The sequence below is a fragment of the Ambystoma mexicanum genome, chromosome 3p (assembly GCF_040938575.1).
Source record: "Ambystoma mexicanum isolate Mex_15411 chromosome 3p, UKY_AmexF1_1, whole genome shotgun sequence".
NCBI lineage: Eukaryota > Metazoa > Chordata > Amphibia > Caudata > Ambystomatidae > Ambystoma > Ambystoma mexicanum.
Window position 1 is genome coordinate 47,396,416 of NC_090925.1, and position 20,078 is coordinate 47,416,493.

At 52.9% G+C, this 20,078-nt stretch overlaps 1 protein-coding gene across 1 annotated transcript; it reads left to right on the top strand.

Moving 5' to 3' along the window:
- The first annotated feature begins 11,416 nt into the window (after positions 1–11,416).
- On the top strand, positions 11,417–12,097 carry LOC138579715 (olfactory receptor 1G1-like). The gene has a single exon (XM_069649952.1). It carries the CDS (start codon positions 11,417–11,419, stop codon positions 12,095–12,097), a length of 681 nt encoding a protein of 226 aa, XP_069506053.1.
- The last annotated feature ends 7,981 nt before the right edge of the window (positions 12,098–20,078 follow it).

Below are 20,078 nucleotides of genomic sequence, written 5' to 3' on the forward strand. Positions count from 1 at the left end.
TGTACAGGCGCAGGAGTGGCACGAAACAACAACCCCCACCGTGGCCCGGGTGCCTGCAAGGTCAAACTCACACAGGCCTCTGAGACCCTGGTGGGGAAGGAGGGTCAGGGTTATGCAGTCGGGACAGGTGTTGGCACACTGGATAACTGGAATGAGTGGCACGAGAGGGGAGGAGGAATGACACATGAAAGTAGGGAATGCATGAAAATGTACTACCTGCATGAACACATACACAATCCGAACAAACCTGGACATCATTGTCATGGCCTTCTGTAGTCCAGGCTTAGGAGTGGCACGAACCAACCACCCCCTCTAGGGTTTTGGCGCCTGCAGGTTTGGGGCTTACACAGGCATCCTCAACCCCAGCGGGGAAAGAGGGTTATGGAACGTTGCTTGGATAGGTACGGGAAGCAGGAACACCGGGTAGAGGGTGCAGGGTTTAAAAAAGGATAGGACTCCGGGTGATTAGGGGAAAACAAACATACCAAATTGAATTACACATTCATCCATGCATTAGTGCAACCCTCAGCAAGCCTATGCAGAGCAGTTTGAAAGAAAAACAACAAGACACTTAGCTCTGGTTTTGAGTGCTGGCCTCCTGCCTGCGCACTCTCAGGGCCGGTTACAGGAGGACTTCAATGCTGCAAAGAGAGCCACAGTTAATAATCTGTCCGTGCCCATAACACAAAAACACACCACCAAACATGCCCCATAGCAACAAACTACTCTACAAACCGACAATCTGGTGTAGATGCTTCGTACCCATATGTAACATTACCCCTGTGATGGGTCATACACAGTCAATGCAGTAAGTCAGCCGCCGGTGGGTGTGTGGCAAAAACCCCACGACCCCCACTTGTGCCGGGTTGATGTAGTGGTAACAACCCTGTGTCTGGCATGACAACACCATCCTCCGCCTCCATTGCGTCATCACCTGAAAAATAGAGAGAAAAAAGGTTACTACACATGTCAGAAGCACACAACACACACACACACTGACAACAAATGCATCAGGCAAACATGTGACACACAACATATAACCTGGCATGCATGCTGGGTCAACTTTGAATTGCTTCTGTGATCAGACCTGTTGAAAGGTGGCAGCTTCCATGGAAGTGGGTCTATGTAGTGCAGAAAATGTGTACGCCACTCACTACCTACATGTACAAGGACTCCATGGTGTGTGTCAGGAAATGTGAAGGCAGTGCAATGTCAAATTCAGGCATCACGTGCATTGTGCATTCAATGTGTACCATATCTAGAAGCCAAGCACCACTCCACCCAAGTACAAAAGCAGGGATGCCTAGCATGGTATCAAAAGGCTGACCATAGACCTGTGTATTGACAGGCAGTGTTGACTGGCATCAACAGCTTAATGTGATTCAAGTGACAACACTGCAAATGATGATGGGACAGTAAGCAGGACACATGTTGAAAACTCTGGAGGCCGCCCACGTGTGAAGAAGACACTACAACAGTTGGACAGAGTCATTGGCCATTAAACAGGCTGAGGCCTGTGAGCCACACAGATTGTCAGACCCTAAACATGTGTGCAACGCAGTACTGACCCACAGTTGACATGGGAAGGCTGATGGGATGCCATGCAATGTATGTCACCCAGGACTTGTATTACGGTGATCATCCAGTCAAGGACACATAGGGGCATGCGTGCAATGCACATGGAGCATGAATGGGCACTCATGTCCCTGCGGGACATCTGACCTATGCACAGTACAAGTGAGATACCTAAGGCTGTACCACACGGCATATGTCTGTCAGATTGTACGCTGGAAGTTAGCATCTACACAGGACGCATGAATAGGAAAGTACACATTGGCAAGATTGAAGCAGACCAGTGCAAAGGTGGAACTGGGGTGCAGAGTTGCAGAGGAGGGGCAAGGGAGCATGCCTGCATGGAGTCCCCGCATGCAGGCAGAGGAGACATGCACGTCAGTCATGCAATGACATTGTGCCTGGGCTGAGAGGAAGGTCACCCCACGCCACATGCAGAAGGGCCAGTGAGCTGGAACATGGACCGGAGGGGCATACTTGTAACCAGCATGTCAGTAGGGTGCAATAGTGGTGATGCGGACAGTCCCCGTATGCTCCACATGTCCACCATCCAGCAGAGCAGACATGTATCACGGAAGCATTGCTTTACTTACACGTCAGAACCATGTAGACGTCACATGTAGTGGCAATCATGCACAACACATCCCACAAGTGAAACACACACGTCCTCAACAAACATGCATCAACACTCACTGGACTGGGCAACAAAGTCCAGCATCTCTCCCACTCCTTCGACCAATTCAGGTGGTGTGAACTCCGCAACAAGTGCTTCATGCGGAGTGAGCTCTTCCTCCTCTGGTGCAGGCCCACCGGCGGTCACCAGAGTCAAGTTGTAATTAGAGGCACGCTTAGCCTTATTGCTGCGTTTGATGTCATTCCAACGCTTTTTGCACTCTTGCGCCGTGCGCACCTCATGGCCGAATGAACTGACATGTTCCGCAACATGCTTCCAGTGGGTGTCACGTTGGGCAGCCGTAGTCTGACTATTGGCACCCACTAGCATGTCACGGCTGTGGCCCCGCACGTAGCCCACGAGGAAGTCCAGTTCCTGCTTGCAGAAAGGCTTCTTCCTCGACGTGCAGGAGGTTGTGGCTGTGTGTGGGGTCCCAGCCTGTGCTGCAGGTGCAACCTTCCTCCTCTTGGACTGTGGCGCAGACCCTGGCTGGCTAATGCCGCCCTGACCAGTATGGCCAGTGGGTTCGGTGGATTGAGCCAAGGGAGTGGCAGGTGGAGGGATGACCAAAGGCCTGACTTGTGTCAGTGGCATCTGGGTGCCCGCTAATGGACCCTGCGCAGCAACGTCAGCTGTGGCAGGGTGATTGACCGCAACGGTCCTGGTTGGCAAACTCACAACCGGGGTGTCGTTGGGTGCATCTGCCCCTGCACTTGCCAACACCCGGTTGTTCGGGGCAGCAGATGACATAACTGCCCCAGGGACACATGTCTTGGTCTGAGCAGCCCTGCCTGCCCCTATGGTTTCCCTCCTGGCCTGTTGGAAATCTACCAAGGGCTCCTCAAGTGCCAATGCAGCCTGCGCTGGCAGACCCTGAGCCTGGGTGGTGGTGTCCACAGCTGCACCTGCAGCTACCACTACCCTTCGGCCCGTGGCAGTCGATGGAACGGACTGCCGGGTCACACGGGCGCCAGTGCCAGATGCAGAAGCTGAATCCCCCGGAACCACAGGGGGTGGTGGCTTGACTGCACCGACACATGGCACAACATTGTGCTCAAGTGGCGCACCCCTGCCTCTTCCCCCTCTGTGGCCGCCCTGGACACCCTGGAGTCCCCCTACTCCCTGGTCACCACGGCCACGTCCCCAACCACGCCCGCCATGAGGAGTACACCCAGTTGAGGCGCCCCTCACCTTTGGTGTCTTCCCAAACATGGCACAGATGTAGTAGTGCCGGCACAGATGGAGTAGTGCCAATGGGAGGTGTACACCACAATTGACCTGGGCAATTGGGGTGAAGGGGGTGGGAAGCAAGATGTTAACAGCCCCTCTGCACCTGCAAGGCTGTATGTGACCCCGGTGATGCAGTGACGGGTCACGCAACGCTCAGGCACCCCAAAACTGCAGTAAAACCGTGCACGCAACCCTGCAGCCTACGTGCATGGAATCAACCTCCCGCAGTACGGGGTGGCACCCAGTAACACGAATAACGCGTACGCGTGGGACACGCAGGCTACTATGACATCGAAAATGGGTGCGATACACAGGGGCACGCGCAGTGGGAAAAATAGTGTATGCGACTCACCGTCTGACTAGCGTGATGCAGAAAAACACGCGTAGTCAATACCCCCGCCAAAAGAAGAGGTACGTCCTTGATAGCTGTGAAGTTGTGATGGCGCGCAAAACAACAGGAAGCAGCAACACACGTCGGTCTCCACGAAAGGCACGTACAGCGAATTGCTGCCCCCACTCACCTTTAACCCGTGCTGAGGGAAACGCCTGCGTGCGTCACGTCACTTACGCGCATGGGCCCTTTCCTCGGATTACACGCATTCCCACGCGGACGTGCAGTTTTTCACGCACGCTGAAACGCCCATGCACGCCTGCGCGCGTCAGTTCACAGAGGCGCTTGCACTTGAAGGGCCTTCTGTCCAATGAAATCGCGTATGCGTGCAGACGTGCTTACGCGCTAAGGGCCTTTCCTCGAATTACACACTGACGTGCGGAATTTTCACGTGCCAAATCACTCCGTATCAAGCTGGCCACGCGTAAGCACACGGAAGACCACACTCCTGCCCAAAAGGCCGAATTACTGCCCCCCAGAGCCCAGAGCAGCCTCCCACGAGCCATCTGCTGCTATCTGCCTGCCTGCCTGCCTGCTGCCACCGTGCCCTGCCATTTGGTGCCTGCACATCAGCCATCTGCAGGGGTCCAGTTGCTGTGTCCACTCCTGCTGAACAGAAGACTCCCGACTGGGATACCATCGCTCCACAGCCCAGCCCCAGGACTCAGTTGCCCACCCACGCCTGCCTCGGGGGTCGCCATGTCGCGGCAAACACCATCCGAGACCACTGGCGACCACCAGCCAGAGGGGCAGAGGGCCACCAGCTTCAGTCAGAAGGAAGTTGGTGTCCTGGTGGAGCATGTCCTGGGGCATTATGATGCCCTCTTCGGATCATCACGCGCTGACAAGGATGGACGGGACAGAATCTGGACGGACATCGTGACTGCCATCAACGTGGAGATGGTGGCAGTCCGCGACTTCCAACATGTCAAGAAGCGCTGGGAGGACTTCAGGTCCAGGACCCTCAACAAGGCCCGGCGCCTCTTGAAGGCAGCGGATGCTAAGGGGCGCCCAGGCCACTTGTCGGAAGATCAGATGAGGGTCCTGGAACGCATATCCCCAGCGCTCCACGTCCAGGTCCTTGAGAGGCAGACCCGTCTGGAGTCGAACGGTAAGTGGCCAGGCATTGCTGTGTGAGACAGGGTATGTTGTAGTGTGCTGGTTGTCTGATTCTTGCCTGTATGTGTGACATAGGCCATGTACGCATGTGTGTGTTCAGGGACTACATGGTCATGCATGTGAGACCAGTAATGTGTGATGCACACGGTTGGTGTATGTGTTTAAATGCTACATGGGGAGCCCTATGCGGAATGGACACATGAGAGCATGCCAGTCTCTGTTCCTGGACATGGGTGGGGGTGAGGGATGGGTGATGATGCCATGTACATGTATGGTTTCCATTTCTGTGTGTCTGACCTGCGTGTCTGTGACTTGTGAATGCCATGGATGCATGACACATGTCTGTGTCAATATTCAGATCCACTGATGCAGCCTAGCGATCCTTGCATCTACTGTGTCTGGGGTGTACGAGTCCAGATGGCTGAAAGTACGGTGAAGTGTGTGAATGTGATAGGCATGACCCATGATGCATGTGAGTTCAAAAACAACATTGTATGTTTCAAGAGTCCCTTGGACATGTTTGCTTATGTCCATAGCATGTGCCATGCCTGTTACTGCATGTGTTTTGCCTGCACTGACCCATGTGTTGTGGAGGGACATGATGGAAGTGATCTTTGACAGTGCCACTCATCTGCTATTGCTTCCTGTCTGGGGGACCATTGTACAGTACCCTGATGCTTGTGTTCTATGTCTCCCTCTACGCAGCGCAAAGTGAAGAAGAGGGTGGAGATGGCGCTGTGGAGCAAAGCGGCGGGGATGCCCCCACGGCTGCAGCGGAAGGCGTGGGTGAGCCCCCACAGGGGCTTGCAACGGCGGAAGACGGTGTGGAGCCATCCAGGTTGGTGGTTTCCACAGAGGAGGAGGAGGCCGCTACTGAGCCGCAATGGGGCCTGGTGGGGGCATCCCTGCTGGTGCAAGTGGTGCACTCCAGGGGCAGGGGCAGGAGGCAGCACAGGTCGCCGTGAAGGTGCCTGTGCATGTCACTGTCCCTGACACTGTGACTGCACCACCATGCACCAGCAGGGATACCCCATCCCAGGCCCGTCCGCAGGTAGGGGGGATGTCCATGTCACCTGACTCCCCTTCAACTGCGGACGAGTGGACCCCGGGCCGTTTGGAGAAGGTCCTGATTGGTGTCGCGTTGCGCACGGGTGTCATTCGTGATGAAGTGCGTGCTTCCCGGGGGGAGCACGCACGTCATCATGAAGAGCACTGTGCCAACGTGGCCCAGTTGGGAGCGGTCGTGGTTGGGGGTCTCGTACATGTGTCGGGCACTTTGGCGACCCTCTCCTCCTCTGTGGAGGCTCTGCGCCAGTCGTTCTCCATGCCGTCTTCTGGCCCAGATGCCACCAGGGCCCCCTGTGGACCTGCCCCGACCAATGCAGCCAACTCGGTGGCCGCCACAGTCGGGAGTCGGAGGGCCAGCAGGGGTGGACACACCAGCAACTGGACCCCAGCAGATGGAGGATGTGACGGCATCATCGGGCAGGGCACGTGCACGACGGTGTCGGTGGATTCCATCGGAGGCAGCGGCAGGCTCGACGTGGGAGGCATCATGGCTCGGGGCCATCAACATCAGGGGTGCAGGCATCGGCCGGAGGGCAGGAGAACCCTGGAATGGGAGTGGCTTCCATGTGGGAGCGGTTGGGTCAGCAGATAGGTGCGGAGCGGCAGCGGGCAGAGGAGGAATGGCTCACAATGATCAGGGCGGAGAACTCCATGCGGAGGGCGCTGAGGCGGGCTGAGTGCCTCGAGGGTCTTCGTAGGGAGTTGGAGCTGGACACTGCTTTATCCCTGCGAGACCTCGGGCCAGGGAACATGCCCGCCTCCAAGCCATTGAACAGGAGTTCGATGATGCCCTGGCCCACGACAACATCCAGTGAGCCGTTGGACTAGCCCGCTGCCCTTGTAAATAGTTATGTAGTTAGTGTTAGGTTTCCTTTGCTTTTTTCTTGATTTTGGACCTTTTGGACAATGGCCACCATTTTTGTATATAGTTTTTTTATTACGTAGTATTTTTAGATAGGTTTCATTTCTTCAGTAGGGATCATGGACCCTGGATTGTTCATCTGTATATAGTTGACTGTTGGATTATGTTTTTTTTTTTATTTACCCATGGAGCAATGGTTTTTGGTTTTGTTTTTCCCTTGGATGTACTTTTTTGAGCTGTGACTTTGGACACCTTTCCTTTGGATTATGATTAGTGGTTTTTCATTATTTTACGGACATGCTGCTTTTTTTATTTTAATTCCCATTGTCGTTTGTTTATTTTTAATCCCATTTATGTTGCTTTTAATACATTTTTTTTCATCAAACTTCAATGTGTAGTATCATATCATTGGTTTCATGCATGTCATGATATGGGTTTTGACATTCACTTACACCCATTGTGTGTATGTGAGGGACATGTGTTCATTTACATACTTGCCATTGGGGTTGTATCATGTAATTGGCAATTCTGAGTGGGTGGATGCAATACTTGGGTGGGTGTTTGGCATGTGGAGGCTGCCCATAAGGGCCAGGGATCTAGATTGTGATGACGTGTTGGCTGGGGGACATGTGTCAGGGCCTGCTGGCAGGTGCCTCGCAATGCTGGGGGGTGGGGGTGCAGGGGGACATGATTGGGACATGAGTGGGGGCCTGCTGGCAGGTGCCTCGCAATGCTGGGGGGTGGGGGTGCAGGGGGACATGAGTGGGACATGAGTGGGGGCCTGCTGGCAGGTGCCTCGCAATGCTGGGGGGTGGGCATGCAGGGGGACATGATTGGGACATGAGTGGGAGCCTGCTGGTAGGTGCCTCGCAATGCTGGGGGGTGGGGGTGCAGGGGGACATGAGTGTGACATGAGTGGGGGCCTGCTGGCAGGTGCCTCGCAATGCTGGGGGTGGGGGTGCAGGGGGACATGATTGGGACATGAGTGGGGGCCTGCTGGCAGGAGCCTCGCAATGCTGGGGGGTGGGGGTGCAGGGGGACATGTGTGGGGGCCTGGTGGAGGGTGCCCTGCACTGGTGGGGGGTGGGGGTGCAGAGAGACAGGAGTGGGGGCCTGGTGGAGGGTGCCCCTGACTGGTGGGGGGTGGGGGTGCAGGGAGACAGGAGTGGGGGCCTGGTGGAGGGTGCCCTGCACTGCTGGGGGGTGGGGGTGCTGGGAGACATGTGTGGGGGCCTTGTTGAGGGTGCCCTGCACTGCTGGGGGGTGGGGGTGCTGGGAGACATGTGTGGGGGCCTGGTGGAGGGTGCCCCTGACTGGTGGGGAGTGGGGGTGCTGGAAGACATGTGTGGGGGCCTGTTGGAGGGTGCCCCCGACTGGTGTGGGGTGTGGGTGCAGGGAGACAGGAGTGGGGGCCTGGTGGAGGGTGCCCTGCACTTCTGGGGGTGGGGGGGTGGGAGACATGTGTGGGGGCCTGGTGGAGGGTGCCCCTGACTAGTGGGGGGTGGGGGTGCTGGGAGACATGTGTGGGGGCCTGGTGGAGGGTGTCCCTGACTGGTGGGGGGTGGGGGTTCAGGGAGACAGCAGTGGGGGCCTGGTGGAGGGTACCCTGCACTGCTGGGGGGTGGGGGTGCTGGGAGACATGTGTGGGGGCCTGGTGGAGGGTGCCCCTGACTGGTGGGGGGCGGGGGTGCAGGGAGACAGGAGTGGGGGCCTGGTGGAGGGTGCCCTACACTGCTGGGGGGTGGGGGTCGGGGAGACATGCATTGTTGATCAGTAGTGCAAGGTGACATGTGGCTTGGCTGGGGGGCATGCCCATGGTGGATGGGCTGCCTGCGGGACACGAGCAGGGGTGCAGGGTAGTCCCCCATGGTGTGGGCTGCCTGCAGGGGCCGTGGAGGTTGTAGAGCGAACACCTGGGAGGACCCACACGGCCAATTCATGTGTAGTACTCCCCAGAACCCCTGAAATACACATACCCTGCTGAAATCGCCTGTGAGACTTCCCGCGCACCCCAAAATACACGTACCCAGGAGATTCGCGTGTGAGACTTCCCGCGCACCCCTGAAATACATGTACCCTGCTGAATTCGCTTGTGAAACTTCCCGCACACCCCAGGAATACACGTACCCAGGACATTCGCGTGTGGAACTTCCCGCGCACCCCTGAAATACACATACCCTGCTGAATTTGCATGTGAAAATTCCTGCGCACCCCGAAATACACGTACATAGGACATTCGCGTGTGGAACTTCCCACGCACCCCTGAAATACACGTACCCTGCTGAATTTGCGTGTGAAACTTCCTGCACACCCCGAAATACACGTACACAGGACATTCGCATGTGGAACTTCCCGCACACCCCTGAAATACACGTATCCTGATGGAATCGCGTGTGGAACTTCCCGCGCACCCCTGAAATACACGTACCCTGCTGAATTTGCATGTGTAACTTCCCGCGCACCCCAAAATAAGCGTACACAGGACATTCGCGTGTGGAACTTCCCGTGCACCCCTGAAATACACGTACCCAGCTGAAATTGCGTGTGAAACTTCCCGCGCACCCCAGTAATACACGTACCCAGCTCGCATGGGGCCAATCGCGTGTGGAACTTCCCGGCACCCCTGAAATACACGTCCCCTGATGGAATCGCGTGTGAAACTTCCCGTGCACCCCTGAAATACACGTACCCTGCTGAATTTACGTGTGGAACTTCCCGCGCACCCCTGAAATACACGTACCCTGCTGAATTCGCGTGTGAAACTTCCCACACACCCCAGTAATATACGTACCCCGCTCGCACGGGGCCAATCGCGTGTGGAACTTCCCGCGCACCTCTGAAATACACGTACCCTGATGGAATTGCGTGTGAAACTTCCCGTGTACCCCTGAAATACACGTACCCTGCTGAAATCGTGTGTGAAACTTCCCGCGCACCCCTGAAATACACGTACCCTGCTGAATTTGCGTGTGAAACTTCCCGCGCACCCCAGTAATACACGTACCCCGCTCGCACAGGGCCAATCGCGTGTGAAACTTCCCGCGCATCCCAGTAATACACGTACCCAGCTGAAATCATGTGAGAAACTTTCCGCGCACTCCAGTGATACACCTACCCCGCTTGCCGTGCTGGTACAGGGTTAGCGCAGCCCTTTGCGCTGGATTGGGGATTTTGATGGCTTTTCCCTGCGCAAGGGGCATTCTTGGGGGCGTAACTGGCGCTGCTGCAGGGTCGCGGCGCCACTGTGCGCCACGGCTGGTTTTGGTGGCTGGAATCCATGAATACGCTGTGCATGGAAATGTATTTTAGCGCACGCGGCTGGCGCAGGGATTCGCACACGCACACTGTGCGCCAGCCGCGTGCACCACTTGTGCGCTGAATTCTATGAATTACCCCCTAAATGCATTCAAATGATTTGTGTGACACTGAACTTTTAAATAGGGTGGTTGCTGAACTTGGAGCTTGTTTAAAATATGCAGAAATAGGACCTATCTTAATGCTGATAGCACAGCTGCTGAAACACTGCTACTGTTTAATGGGATGTCATGGCCACTCCCAATCTTATAGTAAGAGACATTCTATAACCACACCACCGATGGTTGGCCCAAATATGGTCACTTGACCATTCTTCCCCCTTCTAAGGGTATCCTGGGTGTTTTGCACACTGGAAGTAGGAACCTCAATGATCTATGCTAAGTACAAGTCTGCACAGTTAGCAGACTCTGCTATAAAAGAAATGTGCAACCCAAACAAGTATAATGCCACACAGTGTAAATTGCCAAGAGCCACACAGTCATTGATCTGGCCCACTGAACGAATGATGCAGTCAATATGAGTATGCTTACAGGCACCAGCCCTTGTCTTTGTTTAAGGCACGTCACATAACTAAACGTCTTCCCTATTATCTCTTTTCAAAGTGGCAAGACCAAAACCCCCCAGGCACCGTTCATCCCAGTAATACATTCAGGAAATTAAAATTGGAATACAGTGACACTAAATGCATATAGTATTACAAAATGGCAATACTGTGGTGCAAGCCCAGCGTAATGCAGCTGAAATGAATTCATTTAATTGTATGTTGATATTGTTTTATTAGACAGTTTTGTTTTCCCTTGTGAAAAATAGTGATTTGAAACACTGTTGCAACAATTATGCTGTCTACTGTTATTCTAACCAAACATTGTGTTTCAATGTATTTTCTGTTCTACAATTAGCAGTATCTAAAAGGAAAACAATCTAACCTGTCTGCATAACTGGATGAATGAAAGAAGAAAATCAGAACTCCTCTGGATATTTCCTAATGTTGGGGTTTTCCGATCTTCCGGAGATGCAAGTACCCCTTTTTGGTGCATTTGTAATGGTATACCTAGTAACCTGGGTGGGAAATCTTTTAATTATTGCCACAGTTTATTCTAACTCTCAGCTGCAGACTCCAATGTATTTTTTCCTCACAAATTTGTCCTTCGTTGACATTTCTCTCACCACAGTCATATTCGCACCGATGCTGGCCGGCTTCTTCCAGGACGGCACATGGATTTCCTTCACTCAATGCCTGACCCAGATGCACTTTTATATGGCCATGATGGTAGTAGAATTTGACCTCCTCGCAGTGATGTCGTATGACCGCTACATCGCCATCTGCCATCCACTACGTTACATGACTATTATGAATGACTCTGTGTGTATGTGGCTCGCTGCTGCTTGCTGGGTAATAGGACTTATAGAACCAATTGGCCACACCATAGAAATGTCAAAGCTCTCCTTCTGTGAGAGCCACACAATCAACCATTTCTTCTGTGACATAGCAGTCCTGATGAAGCTCTCGTGCAGCAGCACTCTCCCTGTTGAATTACTGACCTACATCCTGGGTACCTTATTAACAATGATGTCCTTTGTTTTAATCATCACATCTTACATCCACATCATCTCATCCATCCTGAAAATACAGTCTGTCACGGGACGTCGCAAAGCCTTCTCCACATGTGCCTCTCACCTGACTGTTATTTTTGTTGTTTACGGGTCTACATTTGCTACCTATTTGAGACCGGCATCAACATTTTCAGACAACAAGATATCTTCTTTGGCATATATCGCTATTGCTCCAGTTTGTAATCCTGTTATATACAGTCTAAAAAATACAGAGCTAAAAAAAGCTTTAAGAAAGAATAAGAATTCATCATAAAAGATAAGCGACAGCTACTATATTTTAGTTTATTGATTTCAAATCTAATTTACTATCAAATGCTACGATATTTTAGTTTATTGATTTCAAACCTAATTTACTATCAAATGAAACAATATTGAACATGTATTAGTCAATACTGTTTAGGGCAAACTATATAAACACAAATGTGCAAAACTCCTTTTTTGAATCAAGGGTTCAATTTTGATTGTAAAAATTGAGTTGAATGATCTATTTTGGTGCAGACACTAGCATTTGGCAACTTGCATTTGAGACTAGAGTACATTTTACTAACTGTGATAGATAAATGCACCCAACAGATACCAGAAAGAAAAACAAACTAACAAAAGCCACATCTACATAATGAATTACTGCTAAATTACGACAACACAGTAATGGGCTTATCTTAGTATTTCAGATATGTTTCTTTATGGATTCGACTGCATTCATCCCACCTCTGGGAATATTCATGGACGTCTGAGACATAACTTAAACGATGAATATACAATGTATGTGGGAAATATTCAAATCACTCTTATTAGTAAACATGTTTATTTTAATTGTATAAGATGCACAAGTTGTGATTGTTAATGACAGTATGCTCAATATGTAGTCAATAACCCATGTTAATGACTGCATTTGGAACATTGTGAGGATGATTCTGTCCTGAAAGCCCCATTCCTTCTTACCCTATCTCCCTGCACTTCTTTCCCAACCCTTTGATGATGTCATGGGGGTGGAGTTAGTAGATGAGTGCATTGCCACTGAGACGGAAGACTGTTGCTCTGCAGGGGAGTATGCATGATCATGTGTTCTTGTCGTTTCCCACCATCATGTCTTTGAAGAAGTGGTGGGAGAGTGACCATTAAAGGGTGAGCCAAGTCAGAATATTTGGCAGTCCTCTGTCAGCACATTGTTTATAGATCACCAAATCCTGAGGTGATTGCAAATGAAAATTAAATTTCAACTGTAGAAGCAGATATTAATGGTCTTGCACAGCTGACCCTTATGTTCCATGTTCATCGCCATCACCCAAGATGCAACATGAGCAAGATTACCGAAACTTTGCAACGATGCAAGTGCAAGGTTGCACAATTTTAGCACTAGGATAAAGTGTGCCCTATTTCTAAAAACTCCAGGACATATTAAAAAAAAGAGTGCACCATACCATGTGCAGTTTGGCATGTTATAAGCACCAGGGCAAACAGTGCTGTGGTTCAAAAATGCATCGAAAATTGATCATTTATACAAAAGTGCAATTTTCTATTGGTTGCTTATACCATGCCAAACTGCATTTATCATGGAGCAATGGATTTCTAATATGTCCAAGTGTTTTTCGAAATAGGGAACACTTTGCAACTTTGCATTTGCACTGGTGGAAAGTTTCAGTAATCTCTCCCCAGGTGGTCAAATATCCCACAGCATGGACAGATTCTGGAGCCAAAAACAATGAAATAGCAGACTGAGAAATGTGTGTTGCAACCAGTTGACAATGCAAATGTTTATCTTGGTAAAGAGCACACTGCGAGGACCCCTACAAATATTCCTACAACAGGAGTAAAAGTGATTTAGACTGGCTGCAGACTTTCAGGAGCCCTGCAGCACAACTACTTGAAAAGAATGGCTTTTTATAACAGTTTTACGATAGTCCAATAAAATATAATTAGTGATATAGTTCTCAAAAACATTAAGATACCCAACACATCCAAATATTAGCTTACTTCAAGCAATCAAACTCACAATCCATGAGAGTTTCAGTGACCACAAGGTGTGTCTTGATCTTTTCCCAGAATGTTGTCAAGTGATACATGAATGATTTTGTATTTTCCTCCAATATAACGTTCAAAAGAGTGTCTGGAGCTAGGCCAATGCTCGCATTCCCCCCTCCAGCTCGAATAGTCCTATGTCTTTGGTTGGTTAATTTCTGACATACAGTCTACACGTGCAAATTGCTCTGTTCAAGGCTACTCTGGGACCAATAATCTCAAGTGTAGCCACCAGATTCAACTGGAGCCTCATGAATGCTTCACAGAGGAAGGAGTTGGGAAAGGAATGGATATATTGTCCCGGACAAATCGGTATGATCCTTCCATTTATATAGTCACCACTGGTGGCTTTAGTAGCAAGGTTAACCCACTGCTGCTCTTTGTCAAGCTACGTGATGTGTTCTTTTAGCAATGTTTTGTTTGTTTGTTTTACAGAGCTCAGGTAGATTTAATCCAAGGCCGTTTTCCCAGCATATCATGTGTGTATCTGGTCATTCCAACGAATGCCATTCCATCGAAATGTTTCCAGCTAAAAAATGTCCATTGAATGCATATTTTTTGGGGGTTAAGGGTTAATCTTAGTTCAGGTGCATTTTGAAGGGCAAAAAACAGGGCTTTGGGGGGAAGCCCTCCTCCCCCCCAAAAAAAACAAAAATTGAAAATACATTCAATGGAAATCTTTTAGATGGAAACATTTTGATGTGAATGCATGTCGATGCAAGGAATTTGATGCAATGACCATAAACCTATCAGGTGCAGTGGCAAACGCTGACAGTTGATTTATTTAAGTCTGGAGTCCTCTCAGAGTAAATTCATCAGCACCAATAAAGCAATTTGAGTGCTTCCCAGTCTGTGGCGATCGAAAGAAATCCCGATGGGTCAGCCATGGGGAGGCTAAATAATAGCATACAATCATGATTCAAGCCTGTAGTCATGCTAATGGGTGCAGTTAGGATGCCCTTCCTTCACATGAATACGTACTCTTAGCAAGGTGTTTTGGTAAAGGTTACTGATGATGTTCAGTAGCCCTCTCGGTTGGCCCCATGAATCAAGTTTCTTCCACCGGGTGACATGGTTAACGGTGTCGAAAGCGGCACTGAACGCCAGAAATGCTACATACAGTGGCTGTTGTCATAGACCCCAGGTGCTGCCAAGAATGGTAGTGAGTAGCATCAGGTTATCTGTGGTAGAGCATGCTTTACAGAATCTTGATTGATTAAATAGTTGAGCAATGTTCTCCTCTACCACTAATTCTGCCAGAGGTATTACGGCAAAACATTGTGGTGGTGCATCTAACATGGCTAAAATGCAGTAGCTACTGGGGTATTTAGCAGACCTCGTTTATAGACAGGCGCCACTATGCTCTTCTAGTGCAAGACTACAAAATGCTTCCAGTGTCACTAATGGCAAGAACGAGTGGATAGAGATCCACACCCCATCTATTAGGATTGCATGTAATTAGTGTGTTACAGATTCCATCCGGTACCAGAAGCCCCGGAATCTCTAATTTCTTTATGCAATTGATGATGTCTTCTGTACTGTACTTTAAATGCCACTTGTCTCAAGCCCACATAATTTCCTTTATATCCTCCATGTTCGTTCCCAGAGTAGTGTGAGGAGGGGTTGTGTGGGGGTAGGGAGAGGCTGGAGTGGGGTGGTTGGGGGTAGGGATAGTTGGGAGGTAGGTGGGTGGGGGTAGGGAGAGGAGGGAGGGGTGTTGGGTTTTAGGGAGAAGTGGGAGGCAGGGTGGGTGGGCATAGGGAGAGGAGGAGGTGAGGGAAGGGAGTGGAGGGAGGAGGGTCTTTGGGGGTAAGGAGGTGAGGAGGGGTGGGTGTGGAGAGGTGAAGGGGTGGGTTGGTTGTTTGGGGGTTAGGGAGACGAGGGGTGGGTGGAGGTAGGGAGAGGACGGGTAGGTGGGAGTAGGGAGAGGATGAGTTGTGGGTGGGTGGGGTAGGGAGAGGGGGACTGATGGGTGGCAGTAGGGAGAGGAGGAGGGGTGGGTGGGGGTAGGGAGTGGAGGAGGGGTGGGTGGGTGTAGGGAGAGAAGGGGGGTGGGGGTAGGGGGAGGATGAGGTGTGGGTTGGTGGGGTAGGGAGAGGAGGAGGGGTTGGTGGGGATGGAGAGAGGAGGAGGGATGGGCGGGGTAAGGAGAGGCAGAGTGGCAGGGTGGGTGGGTAGTGGTAGGGAGAAGAGGAGGGGTGGGTGGTTGTTTGGTGTTAGGGAGAAGAGGAGGGGTGGGTGGGAAGGGGTAGGTAGAGGAGGGAGGGGAGGTGGTTGGGGGTAGGGAGAGGAGGGAGGTGGGTCAGTGTGGGTAGGGAGAGGAGGAGGGGTGGGTGAGGAGAAGGGTAGGGAGAGGGGGAGTGGTAGGTGTGGTGGTAGATGAGGAGTGGTGTTTAGAAGAGGAGGGTAGGGTGAAGAGGGGTGGGTGGGTGTTGGTTTGGGAGAGGAGGGAGGCTGGTTGGGTGGAGTAGAGAGAGAAAGAGGGGTTGATGGGTGGGGGTAGGGAGAGGAGGAGGGCTGGGTGGGTGAGTGGGGGTAGGGAAATGAGGAGGGGTGGTTGGGTGGGGCTAGGGAGGGGAGGTAGTGGGAGTGGGAGTGTGAAGGGAGTGTAGGGAGGGTGGTGGGTTGGGGTAGGGAGAGGTGGGAAGCGGGTGGGCGTAGTGAGAGGAGGGAGGGGGTGGTGGGGGTAGGGAGGGGGGGTGGGTAATGTAGGGAGAGAAGGGAGGGGGGTCGGTGGGGGTAGGGAGTGGAGGAGGGTAGGGGAGGAGAAGGGGTGGGTAGCTGGTAGGGAGATAAGGGGTGGTTGAGGAGAGGTGGAGGGGTGGGGAGAGGAGGAGGGTTTATAGGGAGCAGTGGGAGGAGGGGTGGGTGGGGGTTGGGAGAGGAGGAGGGGTGGATGGGTGGGGGAAGGGGCATATTGGAGGGGTGGGTGTGGGATAGGGAGAAGGAGGGGTGGGTGTATGTAGGGAGAAGAGGAGGGGTGGGTGGGGTGGGGAGAGGAGAAGGGGTGGGTGGCAGTAGGGAGAGGAGGGAGGGGATGGTGGGGTTATTGGGAGGATGGGAGGAGGGGGGTGGGTGGTTGTAGGGAGAGTAGGGAGGGTGGTGGGTTGGGGTAGGGAGAGGTGGGAAGCGGGTGGGGAAATTAAGAGGAGGGAGGGGGGTGGGGGTAGGGCGAGGGGGGTGGGTGATGTAGGAAGAGACGGGAGGTGGGTTGGTGGGGGTAGGGAGAGGAGGAGGGGTGGGTTGGTGGAGGGTAGGGGAGGAGAAGGGGTGGGTAGCTGGTTGGGAGAGAAGGGGTGGTTGAGGAGAAGTGGAGGGGTGTGGAGAGGAGGAGGGTTTATAGGGAGAGGTGGGAGGAGGGGTGGGTGGGGGTTGGGAGAGGAGGAGGGTTTATAGGGAGAGGTGGGAGGAGGGGTGGGTGGGATTATTGGGAGGAGGGCGGTGGGTGATTGTTGGGAGAGAAGTGAGGGGGATGGTGGGTGTAGGGAGATGAGGAGGGGTGGGAGAGGAGGAGGGGTGGTTTGGTGGAGGGTAGGGGAGGAGGAGCGGTGGGTGGGGAGTTGGGCGAGGAGTAGGGGTGGGAGAGCAATGGCTAGGGAGAGGAGGAGGGGTGGGTGGGTGGGGGGTAGGGAGGGGAGGAGGCGTGGGTGGGTGGGGGGTAGGGAGAGGAGGAGGGGTGGGTGAGTGGGTGGGGGGTACAGGGAGAGGAGGAGGGGTGGGTGGGTGTCGGTAGGGAGAGGAGGAGGGGTGGGTGGGTTGGGGGTAGGGAGAGGAGGAGGGGTGGGTGGGTTGGGGGTAGGGAGAGGAGGAGGGGTGGGTGGGTTGGGGGTAGGTAGAGGAGGAGGGGTGGGTGGGTGGGGGGTAGGGAGAGAAGGAGGGGTGGATGGGTGGGTGGGGGTTTGGAGAGGAGGAAGGGTGGGTGGGGGTTAGGAGAGGAAGAGGGGTGGAATAGGTTGGGGTGGGGAGAGAAGGAGGGGTGGGTGGGTCGGAGTAGGGAGAGGAGCGAGAGGAGGGGTGGTTGGGGGAAGGGAGAGGATGGGTGGGTGGGTGTAGGGAGAGGATGAGGTATGGGTTGGTGGGGTAGGGAGAGGAGGAGGGATGGGTGGGGTAGAGAGAGGCGGAGGGGCAGGTGGGTGGGTAGAGGTGGGGAGAGGCGGGAGGGAGGTGGGTGAGGTAGGGAGAGGAGGCAGTGGGGTGGGTGGGGGTAGGGATAGTAGGGAGGTAGATGGGTGGGGGTAGGTAGAGGAGGGAGGGGGTGGGCAGGGTAGGGAGGGAGTGGGTGGCGGTAGGACAAGGAGGGTTGTCGGTGGGGTTAGGGAGAGGCGGGAGGGGGTGGGTGGGATAGGGAGAGGGGCAGTGGGGTGGGTGGGGGTTGGGATAGTAGGGATGGAGATGGGTGGGGGTAGGGAGAGGAGGGAGGGGGTGGGTGGGATAGGGAGGGAGTGGGTGGCGGTGGGGTGAGTAGGGTGATCGGTGGGGGTAGGGAGGGTAGGGGGGGGTGGGTGGCAGTAGTGCGAGGAGGTGGGTGGGTGGAGGTAGGGAGTGGAGGGAGCTGGGGGGAAGGGGTTAGGGAGAGTAGGGAGGTGGAGGGTGGCAGTAGTGAGAGGAGGGGGTGGGTGGGGGTAGGGAGAGGCGGGAGGTGGGTGGGTGCGGTAGGGAGAGGAGGGGGTGGGTTGGGGGTAGGGAGAGTAGGTAGGGGGAGGGTGGCGATAGGGCAAGGAGGGGGTTGGGTGGGGAAGGGAGAGGCGGGAGGGGGGTGGGTGGGGTAGGGCGAGGAGGGAGTGGGACGGGTGGGGGTAGGGATAGTAGGGAAGGAGGTGGGTGGGGGTAGGGAGAGGAGTGGGTGGGGGTAGGGAGAGGAGTGGGTGGGGTAGGGAGAGGAGGGAGGCAGGGTGGGTGGGGGTATGGAGCGGAGGGAGGGGTGCGTGCAGCGGAAGGGAGTAGAGGGAGGGGCATCTTTGTGGGTTGGGAGAGGACGAGGGGTGGGTGGGGAGAGAAGAACAGGGGTTGCCTGTTTTGCTTGATTCTTCTACCCTGCTTCCCCTACCACCCTCCAGCCTACTTCTGCAGGAGTCTCTCCTGATACATTGTGATTTCACCATCACCGTCTTGGGGCCAATGCTGGATTGGATTTTTATGGACTTCATTGATTCACAGTGCGTCACCCTTTCTCAACTCTCATGCTGGACTTCCTTTGCATCTTGTACTCATGGTGGCCCTGAATCATGCTGTTCCCATCTTCATCTTGTATCCTGGCTTGCAACATTATGTGTTACTATTGACTTCTTCAATTGTATTCGCTCTCCCCTCTTGCTTCTCCACTCTTTTTGACTGCTAACTCTCTGTTTTCTCCTCCTATCCCTTCTCCCTTTTCCTATCTCCTGGCCTTACTTTCTTCTATGCACTTACTCCATCAGAATTGTCCCTGGACCTAGTATGATAGCAACCTCGGCTGTCTGCTCCCACCTCCCCTTACTGCCCCCCCAAGCCCCTCAAGAAATGTTGTTAGGCCTATTACAATAGTCGCTTGTTTTGTTCCTCCCCTCATTTTCTGCATCCCTCTCCCTCACCTTTTGTTTTTCTCCGGCTCTACCAGAAATGTCGTCAGGCCCAGTATGGTAGTCGCCTGTCTGTTTCCATTTCCTTCCCACTCTCTCTCTCCCTTCCTTATCGATGTCTTAGCTCTTGCACTATCTGAATTGTCGTCAAGCTTACGATAGTTAACTTCACATCCTTACTGTTCATGCCCTGTAAGAATGTCATTGTATTTTCCCTTGTTGCCTCCCTTGCCTTGAAGCACTTTGAAACACTTGTGTATAGGCGATTTATAAATAAACTATCATATCATATCATAGAGATTTAAGTGGGATTGGTTTGAGTGGAATCAGGAAGGAAAAGGGAGGGCAGGGAAAAGGGTGTGTTGGAGGGGACACGGATGAGGGGGAGAGGATTACAGATTCAAGGATTAGGACAGGATTGGGACATAATTAGGGTATTGATAGGACTGGAGAAATGGGGTGGGAAGGAAAAAGTCAAAGTTCGGAGTTTAAAAATGGTTGAAATGTGAGAATTGAAGATTGAACATTGGATTAGAAAGACAATACTGAAAGAGGGTTAGGTTACGGGATTGAGAGGTTTCAGTGGGGAGCAGGATTTCAGGGTAGGCGTCAAAGGAAGTTTCAGTTTGGTATTCAGTTCACTTCAGTTCCATTTGG